The sequence below is a fragment of the Akebia trifoliata genome, chromosome 5, assembly GCF_017979445.1.
Source record: "Akebia trifoliata isolate Shusen 1 chromosome 5, ASM1797944v1, whole genome shotgun sequence".
NCBI classification, from domain to species: Eukaryota; Viridiplantae; Streptophyta; class Magnoliopsida; order Ranunculales; family Lardizabalaceae; genus Akebia; species Akebia trifoliata.
This window is the reverse complement of record NC_141379.1, coordinates 33,403,233-33,419,941: the sequence shown is the minus strand read 5'-3', so window position 1 is coordinate 33,419,941 and position 16,709 is coordinate 33,403,233. Positions and strand designations below refer to the sequence as shown.

The following is a 16,709-nucleotide window of genomic DNA, read 5'->3' as shown; positions in this document are numbered from 1 at the left end:
CGACACCACATCATTTTATCACCTTTGTGTCTCCATTTGTGTCAACCCAGCATGACTCAAATTTCTACCATAGATTAGGTAATTGGAATCCTTCACGAGTCAACCGATCCCAATCCAACTATATATTTAACTCCGTTAATTACCCAGCATGACTCAAATTTCTACCATTGCTTTCGTAATTGGAATTCTTCACGAGTCAACCGATCCCGATCCAAATACATATTTAACTCCCTTAATTAATCATTATAACTTTAAGTTGGAATCTTGTGGTCCCCATCTTATCGTATCTACGTTTCCTATTTAGATTAGATAAATTCTGCTGATCTTCATTGGGTCTCATTGTTCCTGTCTGACCCACTTCTTATCCACTAGTGACGTCACCCAGCTTTTCTCTCAAACATTAATTGGGAGAAATGAGGAGAAATTCGAGACTTGTTCGAATCTTGTTCCAACGAAATTCTACCTTTTAGTTGGCTTCTTCGGATCTTGTTCCAATGAGTAGGAATTCGACTCTGATTTGTGCTCCATTAATGGGGAAATCTGTGGATCAGATGTTGATTGGGATGAATAAGGCTAATGCAAGTGGTGCTGATCTTGTTGAAATCAGAGTGGATTATTTAGAGAATTTCAATCCTCGTCAGGATCTTGAAATACTTATCAAAGAGTGTTTGTTGCCGACTCTCATTACTTACAGGTATAACCAACGTTCAGTGTTTGTAACTTGATTGAACTCTGTTTTTGGGAGATACAAGTGGTTGTTGTAAGTAGACTTCCATTGCAAGTTTTGTTTTTTTGTTTTTTTTGTTTTTTTTTGTTTTTTTTTTAATGTCACAGAATGGGCAATCTAGGCCAAATTTTATCAATCTTATAGGCATATAGATTGGGTGGTTCCTAAATCAGTCAAATTTCTCCTTCAAAGCAGGATTATGGGTCTATAGTGTGTCTGGTGCAAACTGTCTGGAGAATTTAGATGGGTTATGAAGTTTCCATTTTTAGTTGGGTGTAAGAAATCAATATTCTCTCTTGTATTGTTCATTGAAAAGAGAGGAATATATATATATATATATAGCACAGAGATCAATTTTGAATCCTAAATTAAAGCCTATACACTGTCATTGCCTAATTTACATTGCTATGTAAATGGAAATCCAAACAATAAAAGTTAAATCTGCATAATTCAAGGAGATCATAGATTTTATGCATTGACTGTCTTTACAATCCATTAACACTCCCCCTCAAGTTTGGAATGTATGTTGATAATTCCTAACTTGCCAAGTAAAGTTGAGAATTGTGAAGAACTCACTGGCTTTGTAAAAATGTCGGCTGGCTGATGTGATGTGGATATGTGAGCTGTTTTGATCGTTCATTCTTGAATCTTTTCTCGTATGAGATGACAATCAATTTCTATGTGTTTTGTTCGCTCATGGAAAACTGGATTTGAAGCAATGTGGAGTGCTGCTTGATTGTCACAATATTGGTTGGCAAGATGTGAATGCTTGATGCCCAAATCTTGTAGAATGTACTTCAACCAAGTAATCTCACAACAAGTTGCAGTCATGAATTGATATTCAGCCTCTGCACTGGATTGCGATACCGTAGTTTGCTTCTTGGTTTTCTAGGAAATTAATGATTTGCCAAGAAATATGCAGTATCCATTAATAGATCATCGAGTATCACGACACCTAGCCCAATTTGCATCGCAAATAGCATTTAGTTTGATTGAACTGCTGTAGGAAGAAAAATTCCTTGGCTTGGCGTGTGTTTAACATAACACAAGACACGATGAGTTGCTTCTAAATGTGGAACTCATGGCTTGTCCATAAATTGGCTTAGAATGTGGACTGCATACACTGAGTCAGGCCGTGTGATGGTCAAGTAAATTAGCCGCCCAACAAGTCTTCGATATGAAGAAGGATTACTAATATAGTCACCATCAAACTTATTGAAAGACAAGTTTTGTTCCATGTGAAAGGAGGCTGGTTTTGCACCAAGGTATCCAGCATCCTCAAGAATTTCAAGAGCATACTTCCGTTGTGAAAGAGCAATGCCCTTGTTGGATCGAGCAACCTTTATGCCTAAGAAGTATTTTAATTGTCCAAGATCCTTCAATTTAAATTGATCCTTTAAAAATTACTTAGTGTCTTCAATATCTTGTAGGTTATTTCCTGCCAAAATGACATCATCTACATAAACAAGAAGATCAGTGAATTTACCGCCTTGGGATCAGACGAATAATGAATAATCAACTTTGGATTGTTGATAGCCGATTTGAGAGCTGTTGAAAGTTTGATAAACCATTGACACGAAGGTTGTTTGAGATCGTATAATGATTTGTGAAGTTTGCAAACTCGTGTCTCCCCCTTTCGTCTAAAACCAGGGGGTAAAAACATGTAGACATCTTCATCAAGGTCTCCATGTAAGAAAACATTGTTGACATCGAGTTGGTGAAGGTGCCAATGCTGAGTTGATGTCACAACAAGACGGAAACGAACAGTCACAAGCTTGGCAACTGGAGCAAAAGTCTCATGGTAATCTAATCCTTCTATTTGACTGTATCCTTTTGCTACCAATCGGGCTTTATAACGTTCAACAGTACCATCGGGTTTGAATTTGATCTTGTATACCCATCTGCATCCAACCGGTTTCTTCCCAGGAGGTAATGGTTGAAGAGACCATGTTCCATTAGCCTTGAGAGCAGCAAGCTCTTGTTGCATGGCAAGGTGCTATTTAAGGTCACAGATTGCCTATTCAAAAGATCATGGTTTTGTTTCGATTGAAATAAAAATGGTAAAGGCATGGTGTTTGGTTGATAATTTATCATAAGAAAGCACATCAGATAATGGGTGAGTGATACCTGTATGTCCAGTCAACGCCGAGTTAGATGTTGAAACATTCCTTGAAGGGCAATGAGGGTGACAAAGGGGATGATATTGGGGAATTTGGGGCAACAAAGGGAGTTGGAGAGTTAGGTTCCGGTGAAAATGGTTCGGTGTTGGAGTTGGAAGGAGAAGGTGAATTTGAGATGTCATCATCATAGGCCCTCAAGCCTACGGGTCCCCGCTATTCGGCAATTCCAACGACCAATCATTGGTAGGTTGTTCGATTGGCAGGCATTAGTACCTTGATTGGGAAAGGAAGAGGGTTGAACAGTTGCTTCTGCTAGCAGTAACTAGAGGGAAAAGGAAAAATGCTCTCATGAAAGGAAACATCACGTGAAACAAAGATTTTACCGGTTGAGAGATCATAAACTCGATATCTCTTTTAACCGTATGGGTACCCAAAGAAGAGACAGTGTGTGGCTCTGGCATCAAATTTTGTGGGGCAATGGTATGTGGATGCGAAACATAAGCACCCAAAGACTCGTAAATGATCATAGGTGGGTTTGTGAAAAAGCAGCTCAAAAGGTGTTTTGCCCTTAAGTACTAGTGTAGGAATTCGGTTGATGAGATAGGTGGCACCTAAGATGGCATCCCCCAAAATTGCTTAGGAAGATTAGCTTGAAATAATAAGGCCCATGCCACATTGAGAAAGTGATGGTGTTTTCATTTGACCACTCCATTTTGTTGTGGGTGGAGACACAACTGGTTTGATGAATGATTCCCTTATCTGAATAAAATTTTGTCATTGCGAATTCAGAACCATTATCACTACAAAGAATTGTAACTTTTAAAGAAATTTGTGTTTCATCCAAATTGATGAATGTGGTGATGTATTTTTGGGTGTTTGATTTATGATGCATCCATGTACATCAAATATGACCATCGACAATAGTGAGAAAGTATCGTGCCCCATTGATTGGAGGAATATGGTACCCTCCCCAGATATCAACATGAATTAATTCAAATGGTGCATGAGTATTAATAGAACTTAATGGAAATTGAAAACGAATTTGTTTAGCCAATGGGCAAATTAAACAATCGTCAATATCACAAAAAATCATGTCTTTGACAAAATGAGAAATCGAACGAAGATTCTTATTTGAAGGATGACCAAGGTGTTGATGACAAAGTCTCGAGGAATGACAGACTGCTGCAGTTTTCTTCGAAGTATCAAGGTAGTAAAGTCCACCTCGTTCAGTTCCCATCTCAATCATCTTCCCCAATCGTTGGTCCTGAAGCCTACAAACATCATTAGTAAATATAGCAAGACGGTGGGAACTTCGAACAAGTTTGCTAATAGAAATCAGGTTTAATCTAAAGGTTGGAACACATAGCACATCATGCAATGCAAAATCATCAAAATGGATGTTGCCTATATGTGTGATGGCAGCCACTGCTCCATTGGGAAGGTGCACGGTTCGGTTGGTAACTTGAGAGTTTGTAGTCAACAAGTCAGGGTAGCAAATCATGTGATATGTGACTCCTGTGTCAAGTATCTAACACATTCCTTCACCAAAAATAGAGGCACAAAAGGTTATACCCGAGAGATCACTCATAGCGGATGCACTACCAACATGATTAGCCATGGAATTAGGCTTATTGTTGTTGAGAAGTGTCATTAGATTCTGGTATTGTTCTGTTGTGAGGGTGAAGGAAGTGGGAGGTGCTGTTGTATTTGCATCAGCATGATTGACCTTAGGGGCAAAGTTCTTGTACTCTTGTTGATGAGGTTTACCACCAGTGGAGTTCATATTTTGCAACTTACGGCACACGTCAATGGTGTGACCTTTCCAGCCGCAATAATCACACTTAAGATGTACTCGGCAAGTCTTTGAGGTGTGCCCAAATTTGTCACAAATTTCACATTTCAAATGAGGATTTTTTGGTGTGAAATTTTTCCTAGAATTCCGTGAGTTGTTCCTTACGGCAAAAGCTGTAATGTCAAACATGGGTGCACTTCCCTTTGATACTGCTCGTTTCATACTGGAGAATAAGAGAATGAACTTTGTTAACTGTGGGAAATAAATCCATGAGTAGAATTTGTCCCCGAACCACAACATAGGCTTCATTAAGGCCCATGAGAAACTTCATAGTCTTTTGACTTTGTTGGAATTGCAGAACCTCTTTCACAGTGCCACAAGTGCAAGTTGGAATAGAACATAGTATGTCTCATTCACCTCAAAGGCCCTTCAGCTTGGTGTAATAAGCACCAATGGTCATGTTGTCATGTTTACAATCATGGATTGTTTCTTCAACATGAAAGAGATGGACACTATTGATGCGTGAAAAACGCTGCTTCAGGTCAGTCCAAATTTCATGAGCAGCCTCATTGTATATTACACTTGCTCCGATATCATGTGAGATTGAATTGAGAAGCCATGATTTCACGAGATTGTTGCAACGCGTCCATTGTTGGAGTTTAGTGGTGGATGTAGTTGGTGGTTTTTAAATGGTGCCATTGATGAAGCCTTCTTTGTTTTTGATGCTGAGGGCCATGAGCATGGCATGGCTCCAGGTGCTGTAGTTTTCTTCATTCAATAGTTGAGTGACAAGCACAACTCCAGGTTGATCGAAGTGGTGAAGGTAAAAAGGATCGTTCGGATTGTCATATTTGTCAGCCTCAGGCTTGGTTTGCTTTTCTGCCATAGATATTGGCTACAAGAAGAAAGGGAAAACTAAGGTTGTCAAGAGCATTACTGCTCTGATACCATGTAAGAAATCAATATTCTCTCTTGTATTGTTCATTGAAAAGAGAGGAATATAAATATAGTACAAAGATCAATTTTGAATCCTAAATTAAAGCCTATACACCATCATTGCTTAATTTACATTGCTATGTAAATGGAAATCCAAACAATAAAAGTTAAATGTGCATAATTCAAGGAGATCACTGATTTTATGCATTGACTATCTTTACATTCCTTAGTAGTCTTTACATTCCTTAATAGAGTCTGTGATTTTGGACGAAACTTAGAGGGTTAGATCTTTTGACCTCCTCTTAATTGCACTATGTTCTTCCTTTATTATTGAAATTTAAACTTACCCAAGAAAAAGAGAGAGAGAGAGAGAGAGAGAGAGAATGGGCAAGTTGGAGATGGGTGACAATTATTCAGTGGGGTTTAATTTGGGAAAGTTTTGAAGTTTTTGGATTTCTTCCCAAAAACTGATCCACTTCAGCTTCCTAAAAACCCTATCTTTTTCTTGAGATATCAAGGTTGAAGAAGATATAATTTTGAAGTTGAAGGAGTGGGGGTGATTAATCAGCAAATCACCAATTAATTTGTTGGTTCTCCGATTTAATTGGTTGGTTCTTTATTAGAAGAACCTTTTCGAATTTTTGGAAAATTCACCAATTTTTGTGATTGTGGGGGATAATAAGACCGCAATCACATGTCAGAATGTTTTGTAGATATTCGATGGCAAATTTTTTTGGAAATGCCTCAAACTCAGTTAAAGTTAGACTCTGGATCTTGAGCCATGAAAAAGTTTCTTGAAGATAGAGGGAGCTTTCCACTAGTCCAAATTTTGAGGTGTGTAAAGCTTTTTACTATCGAGCATGACTTTAGTTGTCTTCTTCCAATGTTGGTCGAATAGTTGGTTGCTCGAACTATTTAAATCTAATTAGACAAGCGCAATCATCCTCATCCCACTCGGCTTCATTACTGAGGAAAAGTGATGGAAGGGTTATTGATGAAATAGAGTAAGAATATAGGCTCCACGGCTAGTTGGTTTCTCCAATTTCCATAAAAGGTGATTTCATTAACGTGATAAGGGAATTTGCAAGAGGAAAATGGTCTTGATTGCAAACAAATGTGTTGGAAAGATGGCAAGGTCTAGAGAAGTTGAGGGTTAAGTAAGGTGGACTTGGAGAAAGCTTGTGATTATGTTAATTGTTAACTCTTAGCAGTACATGGTAATTGGAATTGTCTTGATTATGGATTGGCTAATAGGATGAAGGAGGTCATACAATTATCTTTCTATTATAAACTGCTTTTGCTAGGGGTGGCAAATATTAGACAGAGTTTTGATTGCTAATTGACATGTTGGAAAGATGTCAATGCTAGAGAAACTGAGGTGTTATGTAAAGTGGACTTGGTATAGTGATGTTAATTGAAACTTTTTTTTGCAGTACATGATGAAGAGAATTGGCTTTGATCAAAAGTGTTGCTCTAAGGGTCGTTGAAGCTTGGGGTTTAGACAATTTAGAGACATGAATGTAGTTTTTTTTGGTTAATTATGGAGGTTTGGGGTTGAATCCAATGCCATTTGGAGAGAGGTCATTTTCTCCAAGTATTGGTTTTAGAATGTAGGGTTAGAAAGGAATATCCCATTTATTACATATAGTATGGGTGTTTGGAGGGTTGGATGAATGTGTCAAATGTCTCTAACCAATTTTGAAAGGGTATTTCCTACTAGGTTGGCAAAGGGGAGAACTTGTGGTGTGAAGAAGAGCTGTTGCTTAGGACCTTACCTTTCATGTTGACTAATTCTTGGGAGAAAAACACTTGAGTGAAGAACTAGTGCAAATTGGAAATGGCCATTACTCATGGGATCTTCACTTCTTAGAAGTTTCAAGTTTCAACAGTTTGGAATTGGAGGACCTATGCATACTTTTGGGAATGATTCAAGATAGGGGTTGACCTTGGACGAAGGAAGATAAGAGAATATGGAATGTAGCTTTTGTGGCACCTCCTTGGTTAGTTTTTCCTACCAAGTTGTATAAGGAATTTTTAAGTCCTTCCAAGGTGTGTGGAAGGTTACGCTTCCCTCCAATGTTTCCGTTTCATTTGTATAGTGGTCTTGGGGAAAAACTCTCTCGATTGACATTCTCATTGGCAAAAGAAGATAATTACAAATGTTTGCAATGGAGTTCTTAGTTTTGCTTTCTGTAACATGACAAAATAACTCTATTTCGGTCAGTTCGTGCATGCTATTTTAATATTTCTATATATAGTTTCCCACTGCAGATTTCACAAATCATATCCTAAAAATATATTTATTATTTACATTTGAGATATCCCATGTCTTTCTTGCTATGCTATTCATGAATTAGGTATATAGGGGAATCCATAGTTCTTCTGCTCACAATGAGTCACTTTATGCAATTTCCTCTTGCTTCTGTAAACACTTAGCTTTCCAAATCCTTTTATCGGATCTTCTAACTTTTATGTATTTTCTCAGACCGAAATGGGAAGGTGGTCAGTATGAAGGGGATGAAAACAGGAGACTAGATGCACTTCGATTAGCCATGGAATTGGGAGCTGACTATATTGATGTCGAGCTTCAGGTAGCTTTCTCATGAACATACTGGTGTTAAGTTGTTCAGGTTGCTTTCTCATGAACATACTTATGATCACGTGAGTTGGGATGTTTTGGAGTATATATCGAAAATGATGGGTTTTGGCTCTAAGTGAATTGGGTGGATTTTAAAGTGCGTAACATCGATTTCTTTTTCTATCTCAGTAAATGGTAGTCTGGTGGGGTATTTCAGGAGCTATAGGGGTTTGAGATAGGGTGAGCCGTTATCCCCATTTTTATTTCTTATAGTGACAAAAGCCCTAGGGAATCTGTTTAGGAGGGGAGTTGAGATAGGGAGGTTATCTGGTTTTAGAGTAAACTATAATGACCCTTTGATTTCGCACCTGCAATTCGTGGATGACACTTTAGTATTCTTGGATCATTTTAGAGAACAAGTGAGAGCTCTTCGGGTCTTATTATGCTGCTTTGAAGTAATTTCAGGCTTACATGTTTATTTACAGAAAAGCAAGTTGTTTAGGGTAGGCGAAGTGTCGAACCTTCCAGCCTTAGCAGTTATTTTGAGGTGTTGTAGTGATATTCTCCCTTCATCCTATTTGGGTTTACCCTTTGGGGCTTCTTATTGCAGTAAAAACATCTAGGAGGGAGTTATCGAGAAGTTAGAAAAGAAGTTGAACACTTGGAAAGCGAAATATGTCTCCAAAGGAGGTAAGGTCACGTTGATTAAAAGTACTTTAACAAGTATACCGATCTACTTCCTTTCCCTGTTCTCGTTACCAAAATCGGTAGAGGTCAAGAACGAAAAACTCATAAATTTTTTTTTGTGTGGAATGACAATAATGGTGGTAGAAAATATCATTTGGTGAATTGGAAGATGGTTTGCACTCCAAAGAAGAATGGAGGCTTGGGGATTAGAGGGCTTAGATTAACTAATAAGGCTCTCCTAGGCAAGTGGCTTTGGAGATTCGAGGAAGAAAGAAACAACCTGTGGAGGAGGGTGATTTGTGCTAAATATGGAGAAAAGAGGTTTGATTGGTAAAGTGGTGAGATTAAAGGATTTTACAGGTGTAGTGTGTGGAAAGGTATTCTGAAGGGTGTTGATAGGTATGATAGGGAGATTAGATTCAAAGTTGGGTTGGAGGACAAGGTTAGATTTTGGGAGGATATTTGGTGCGGTACTTCGTCTCTGGCTACTCAATTTCCATCCTTGTATGCTTGTTCATTGAAAAAGTACAACTCTGTGGGACAGTGTTGATTCGGGACAGTAATACGGATTCTTGGGATCTGGGTTTCACAAGAAACTTCAATGACTGAGAGTTAACTGACATCGCATCTCTCCTAGATCTTCTTAATTCACTTCAATTCAGAGAGAATGATTCAAAGCCAAGGACAAGAGGATTTTGTTAAATCCTTTTATAATTGTTTGCTTCTGTAGTGTGAGGTATCTTTCTCACCGTCCATTATTTGGTCCGCTCTTATATCACCCAAGGTTTCCTTTTTCTTGTGGCTTGCCTCTTTGGATAGAATCCTAACCTTGGACAATATGATCTCTTGGGGGTGGATCACCCCAAACTTTTTTACTTGTGCTCGAAGAATGGGGAATTTGCCAACCACATTCTTATTCATTGTCCCTCCTCACGTGGTATTTGGATGTTCTTTTTATCTCGTTTCTAGGAGGTTTAGGTTTTCCCTCTTTCTCTTTTCGCACTTTTGGAGGGTTAGAGATTCAATATCTTCTCTTCTAGAAAGAGGTATCTTTGGACTATCCTTCCTTCAACTATTGCATGGGATCTCTGGAAAGAACGCAACAACAGAGTGTTCCAGAGTAGGAGAGCTCATCTCATACGGTGATTTTGGAGATTTTGGGGTTACGCTTCTTTTAGTCAAATATGAGTAAGGACTTCGAGGGCATGTGCTTCCAAGATTTTGTTTTCAATTGGGATACCATTTGTGACTCGTAGCCCCTCTTCAGGCGTGTAACTTTATTTTTCTTTGTTCTTTCTTTTGTTTTTGGTTTTTTGCTTTCTTTGTTTTTGGCATATTCGTGTTTTTTTGTCTTGCTGTTTGGGGGCTATCTCCGCCCCTTTTCTCCTTTCTTTTCAAAGGAGAATTTTATATTTATCCCCAAAAAAAAGTAGTTCAAGTCTTGATAGTATAGGTAATTTGCTTCAATGCCATTAGGCCTCTGCTATTGAAGAATTATCTTAAGAAGTGTGCCGTAGGATGCTTGGCAATAGTTAATCATCCTGTTCAAGATCATGGTCTGTTAGTGACTTGGAATTTTGTTGGCTTGTTCATATGCAATTCTAGTTCACCACTGACAAACATGGATAAGTGTAGCAGGTGATACCTGCGACTGGCATTGTCTAGGATCAAGCTAGGACATCAGAGTATCCCAAATATCCATCGTTTCCATTCCTTATCTAATAAAGGGGATAGTATTATTTTCAAGACAGTTCTGTGGAAATGTTAGAGCCAATATACATTATCTGTCTCCACCAATTGTCTTCCCCTTCCCCTCCTCAAGTTCATTTATCAAGCCCATGACAGTGAATCCAGTAATCTATATGTTGTCAATTTAACAGTACCCGTATTGTTCATGCTTTTGAAAAAGAGAACCAGTAGACTGATACTAATGAAAATAAAGTTTGGCACTCATGACCTTGCTTCACTAGCCGAAATTTAGTTGCCATAAAACATAAAGGTGCTGGGACGGTGACAGAAACAGATACTGGGGCATTTTAGGTCTGGTGAGCATAATTTTAAGAAATGAGAATTGGATAACTTTAGGGTCTGATCTTCATTAACCTTCTAGAAAAGTAAATTACTTGCAGTTTGGAATGCTGATCATAAGTAGTAAGAGTATAACAACTTCACTGAAGAAATATTCTTAAGGAACTACTTCTCAAGCACAAAATGAAACCATTTGTTGTAATGCTCTTTCAGTAGTCTTTGTTTTTAACATATTGAATTTAGTATGGTAAACTCTTAGAAGCATGCTATTGAAACTCTCATTTCTGTTTATGTTTTAAGGTTGCTAATGAATTCATGAATTCTATAAGTGGAAAGAAGCCTGAAAACTTCAAGGTCATTGTTTCTTCTCACAACTATCATAGTACTCCATCTGTTGAGGATATTCGCGATCTAGCGGCTAGAATACAAGGTACTGGAGCCGACATAGTGAAGATAGAGACAACTGCCTTGGATACTACAGATGTGGCGCGAATGTTTCAAATAACTGTGCATTCACAAGTAAGCAATGTGTTCTTCTTCTTCTTCTTTTTCTAGTGACCTTAGAAGTTTCTTTCTTCTGTAATATTCTGTCCATTGTCATATATATGTAATTGTCTTATGAAAATATGATCACACAGAAACCACTATTTATGAGATAATGTTTTGTAAAGTAATATTTAGGAATGTGCCAAAGCTAGCCTGACAATTAAAACAATCCTTGTTTTTCTTTTGCTCCGCCAAGCAAGTGAGATTAATGGTCAGTAAGTAATACGTGAAGGCAAGTTTTGAACCCATTCTTGGTATCAGCACTCACAGATTTTAATCAACTTAGCAAGCTGGCACCTTCATTAAGTACAATATGTGTGTTTGTCGTGACCTCCTCAAAATCAAATGGAAAATTAAGTAGCAAGGGATTGGTTTCATACATTAATGTTAACTTCTAAGGTTAGTTGAACAATTAGAGTTAGTGTCCCAAATCTTCTCATGTATAATATATTGTATTTGCTTTGAAAAGAGTTTTGAGTGTTAAGAACTTGATCAGTTGGTTTATGGATTACACCTTAAGTCATTTCTTATGGAAAACCATGAAATTAAGGAGTGATATACCTTACATACTAGGATGTGTATTGAGGTGTGTGAAGGCTGCAATACGTGTCCGACATGGAAAATATCATAAAACTTGTGTCCTTGTTACACAGAAATGGTTTATATGGCATACTGGAGAAAGTTGCTTGTAGCTTATGATATTTGTATAAATTCTACAACAACAACAAAGCCTTATCCCAACAAACATTTTTTGCATTTTTTTAATGGGTTTAGTACAATGTTTTAGCAACAGAACATTTTTGTATTTTTTTAATGGTTTCTTCAGTCTCTCATTTATTAAACACTTTAAGTAGAAAGTTAAAAATCATTGTGATTCCTGGCCTTGCTTGGTACTCTACGAGCCACCACAAACTGTAAAATTTTGCCTTCATAATGGTTGTTTTGTGGTGCAAACCTTTACAAGTGCTTGGTGGAAACCCTGGAAAATCATGCAAATGTTTATTAGTGATTCCGAATGGAAAAGAAAATTGCATTTTTTAACAAAAGACCTTATAGGAGAGGGGGAGAGAAATGGAAGGAGGGAGGGACAAGGCGAGAGGCAGAGAGGGAGAGCAAGATATGAGGGGGGAGACCTTAAGAGTTTTTCTGGGGCACATAAATATTTGCAGATAATTGGGGGGGTGCAACCAAGCACCGCAAAAGCCCAATCTGCTGTAACCATTTGCTTTACAGCCATTTGCAGCAAATTTTTGGTGTACCAAGCTGAGCCGTATTGTTTTCAAGATTATTTGTATAACCAGGACCTTTTGACATAACTCATATATCATTGCATCCCCTTAAAGCTCTTTTGCAGTCTGCAGATAACACATTATTTGAAATTTCAGGTTCCAGTAATAGGATTGGTTATGACCGAGAGGGGTCTGATTTCTCGGGTACTTTGCCCTAAATTTGGTGGATATCTCACTTTTGGCACACTTGAAGCAGGAATAGTGTCAGCACCTGGGCAACCAACAATCGAAGATTTGTTTAATTATACAATATCAGACAGATAGGGCCTGATACAAAAGTATTAGGACTTATTGGGAAGCCTGTGGGTCACAGCAAAGGACCCCTTTTGTACAACAGAGCATTTAAGTTGGTTGGTTTTAATGGAATTTATGTGCCTCTTTTGGTGGATGATGTTGCAAAGTTTTTGAACACCTATGCCTCCCCAGATTTTGCTGGATTCAGGTTCAATCTTCACTTGAATGGCTTAAATTTATTGTAAATTATATTGAAGAATTTCTCTTGCAAATTTTTTATGTAGTTTTTATAATGAGTCTAAACATGGACTTGCTTTGGTTCTCTGCTAGCTAGGTGTCTTTTTGGTGCGATGTTGATTAAAGTGATGAAGTATTCTTTGTGATAACCTTAGTTCTATTCATTCTTGGCTGTGGTTTATCAAAGCTGTCTGTTTGTTTTATATGTATTCCCATAAGATTTATCTTGTGATATTTATTCTAGGCTACAATGATTTCTGATCATTTGTAACTATATATATTTTGTAAAAGCTAGAATTCCTTCCCATGAGCAATGAAATGACGTGCTTCAATTTGACATGCAGTTGCACTATTCCTCACAAGGAAGCTGCACTTAAATGCTGTGATGAGGTTGATCCGATTGCAAAGGTTCTCGATTATCCCTTCACTTTGTTCACTTGAAGTATTTCCATTCAAGTAGTTGAGCTATGATTTGAAAGCTACAAGTAGATTTTTTCTTGAAGAGTTTATGCTGCTTTTCTATTCTCATTTCTGATTTATTTTTCTTGATCAAATCCTTGCAGTCCATAGGGGCTGTTAATCTCATTATTAGAAGACCAAGTGATGGAAAGCTAATTGGTTACAATACCGACTATGTTGGCGCAATTACAGCTATTGAAGATGGACTAAGAGGTTTTTCACTTGTCTTGGGAGCTGTGCATAATTTGTTCAGAGTTTGTTGCTTAAAGGTGTTTGGGATCCAATCTTTTCTTTTACAGGTTCTCATAATACATATGATTCAACTGGTTCGCCTATAGCGGGTAAACTGTTTGTAGTCATTGGAGCAGGTGGTGCTGGTAAAGCACTTGCTTATGGTGCAAAGGCAAAGGGAGCAAGAGTCGTAATAGCCAATCGCACTTACGGTGAGATTCAATTTTGTGTTGCATCTTCTCACATTCTATTTCACCACAGGATTCGTTTAGGTAACCTCAACTCTTTGGGATAAGGCCTTGATGATGTTGATGATTGACTTTCTGGTCTGATGACATTGAGTTGATGATGGACTATGGAGTTTGTCATTGATCTTCTCAAACATTGAAACACCATTAGTTCCAGCTTAGCTTTAAAAGTTTGGTATCCACCTCAATTTACATATAAAGACTTCGACTTGTAAACAACTTTTGATGGGGTTAGAAGTTTCAGAATGGTTTTTTTTGTTTTGTTTGAGAGGATGATCTCCTTACCATAGAGATCATTCTCACAAAAAGTAAGCCTACTCCAAGACTTCTAACCCATATAAGACAAATGATTGTCAACTGGATTGTGAAATAAGGATTGTCTCCTGATCCCAACCCATATATGGGTTTCTTTCCATGAGTCTACTGATAAGAAATATTTTAGAAATAATACACTCCTTGTGCCCATCCCACCCCACAAAAAATAGAAAATCTTCTGGTACAATCCTTTTTTACAAAGATCATTTTCCTCTCTAACTCCATTTCACATCCCAAATTAAAAAAACATGGACATTTGCCATCTTTCCAAACCCAAGGCACATAAAATTGAATAAAAATGTGTATTGTAAACACAATCCTGACTGATGATCCCAACGGCCAGGATTTATCTTGGGGATACATGATGTATCCTTAAGATACGTATTTTTATCAAAACCTTTAGATTTCATGTTTTAAAAGGTAAGGATTGCATGTTCGTTTATGAGTTAATTTTTCATGAGTCTACGGATCCAAAACATATATTTCTTCAATCAGCATGGTAGCATGTCGGATTTTCAGTGACATCCGTGTTTTAAGTTACGAATATTGTCAGTTTTGTTTTGTTTGTTAGAAAATTTTAGATTTGGATGATGATTTCTGCCTGTTCTGATTCAAAGATCGAGCTAGAGAACTCGCTGATTTAATTGGAGGAGATGCAATATCTCTTGCTGAACTAGAGGGTTTCCACCCAGAAGATGGGATGATCCTTGCAAATACAACATCTATCGGGATGCAACCAAAGGTTGAGGAGACACCAGTGCCTAAGGTTCGCCCTCCCCATTCTACATGTGTCCTACTCCTTGGATTCTGAATTATTGTATGTGTAGAAACTAGTGTGGTGGTTTAGCTTTGTTTGTAATTTTCACTCTGTATAGCTTATAAAATTTTTACCATTAAGTATAGAAAACGAAATGGGTCTGTTTGTGCAGCATGCTTTGCAAGCTTATGCCCTGGTTTTTGATGCTGTATATACACCAAAAATAACCAGACTCTTGCATGAAGCAAAAGAGTGTGGAGCGACTATTGTTACTGGTCTAGAGATGTTCATTGGACAGGCATATGAACAGTTTGAAAAGTTCACAGGATTGCCAGGTAAGAAACACAATTACCATTTTAAGTTTAACAAACTCTTTGAATTATCACTATTTCACCCCATTCTTATTCTTTCTTTTGGTTTTGTACCGTTATCTGAGTGCAGCACCCAAGGAACTTTTCATGGAAATCATGTCAAAATACTAAGTTTTTTGTTCAGGGTAATCACTTCTCGCTGATTCCATATGTGCAAGGAATTGTAGTTTATTTAAACTGATTTGAAATGTCTCGAAACTACAGATTCCTGATGTTGTATTCTTCAGTATATTATTATTATTATTATTTTGAACAAATTTTTTTCTTTGAACAAATGTATCAGGAAATCAATTTCTTACTAGAATGATTAAGATGGGAGAAAGATTTTATATCACACTTCACATGTTCATTGTCTTTTCAAATTCAAAATTATTGACTTATGTGTCAATTCATTTGGTGTCGAGAAGCCAAGTATGGCTGCTCACATACTTAGGCCATGGGATGTTTGCACAACCACATGATTTCCACTGCACACTAAATTCAACCCTGGGGGAGATCTGGGCCATTCTCTCCATCCCAAATGTTGTTGGCACGAGAGAAGGTGATGCTTGACAGTTCTTAATGAGTCCGACTTCGAAGCGGGCAAGCCGCTTCAAAATTTTGAAGGAACCCTCCTCATTACAAGACATGTGGTGTTCTGAATTTATTTGATGCTCCTACATTTCCTCCAAAATTTGGAATACCTCCTTGGTATTGTAATGCAATGGGGAGGGTGTCTTCAATGTTTTTTTTCCATTCATGATTAGTGCATCTAAATTGCGTATTTGATACATTTCCATTAGGCTAACGTGGTATCCAATGGTTTGAGTTGAGATGGTAATATGCAGGTTAGATATGAATGTGTCCCAGAAATATAGTAATGTTGTGCAGAAGTGTAACAAGAGAAAACAAATAATGGACACACAAGGAACAAAGATTTATGTAGTTCGGCAAATTTGCCTATGTCTATGGAGGAGAGGGGGAAAAATCCACTATCAACTATAAAAATATTACACACGTTCTGTCCCCTCAGTGCCACAGACCAAAAACATACAGAACCCATACCTGAGCCCACTCCACTCCGCTTAAGAAAAGGTCCCTTTTGATGCTGGTTTGCCTCTTGAAATCCAAGCCCAATAAGAATACTAGACCACTCACAACAAGTAATGGTCTTA

At 37.7% G+C, this 16,709-nt stretch overlaps 1 protein-coding gene across 1 annotated transcript; it reads left to right on the top strand.

Moving 5' to 3' along the window:
* The first annotated feature begins 358 nt into the window (after positions 1 to 358).
* On the top strand, positions 359 to 15,896 carry LOC147402383 (bifunctional 3-dehydroquinate dehydratase/shikimate dehydrogenase, chloroplastic-like). Its single transcript, XM_086444013.1, is given in 11 exon segments — positions 359 to 694; positions 8,061 to 8,166; positions 11,169 to 11,387; positions 12,800 to 12,941; positions 12,944 to 13,145; positions 13,519 to 13,582; positions 13,738 to 13,846; positions 13,933 to 14,076; positions 15,045 to 15,193; positions 15,357 to 15,519; positions 15,626 to 15,896. Coding segments are annotated over 11 exon segments (1,539 nt in total). The 5' UTR covers positions 359 to 494; the 3' UTR covers positions 15,667 to 15,896.
* The last annotated feature ends 813 nt before the right edge of the window (positions 15,897 to 16,709 follow it).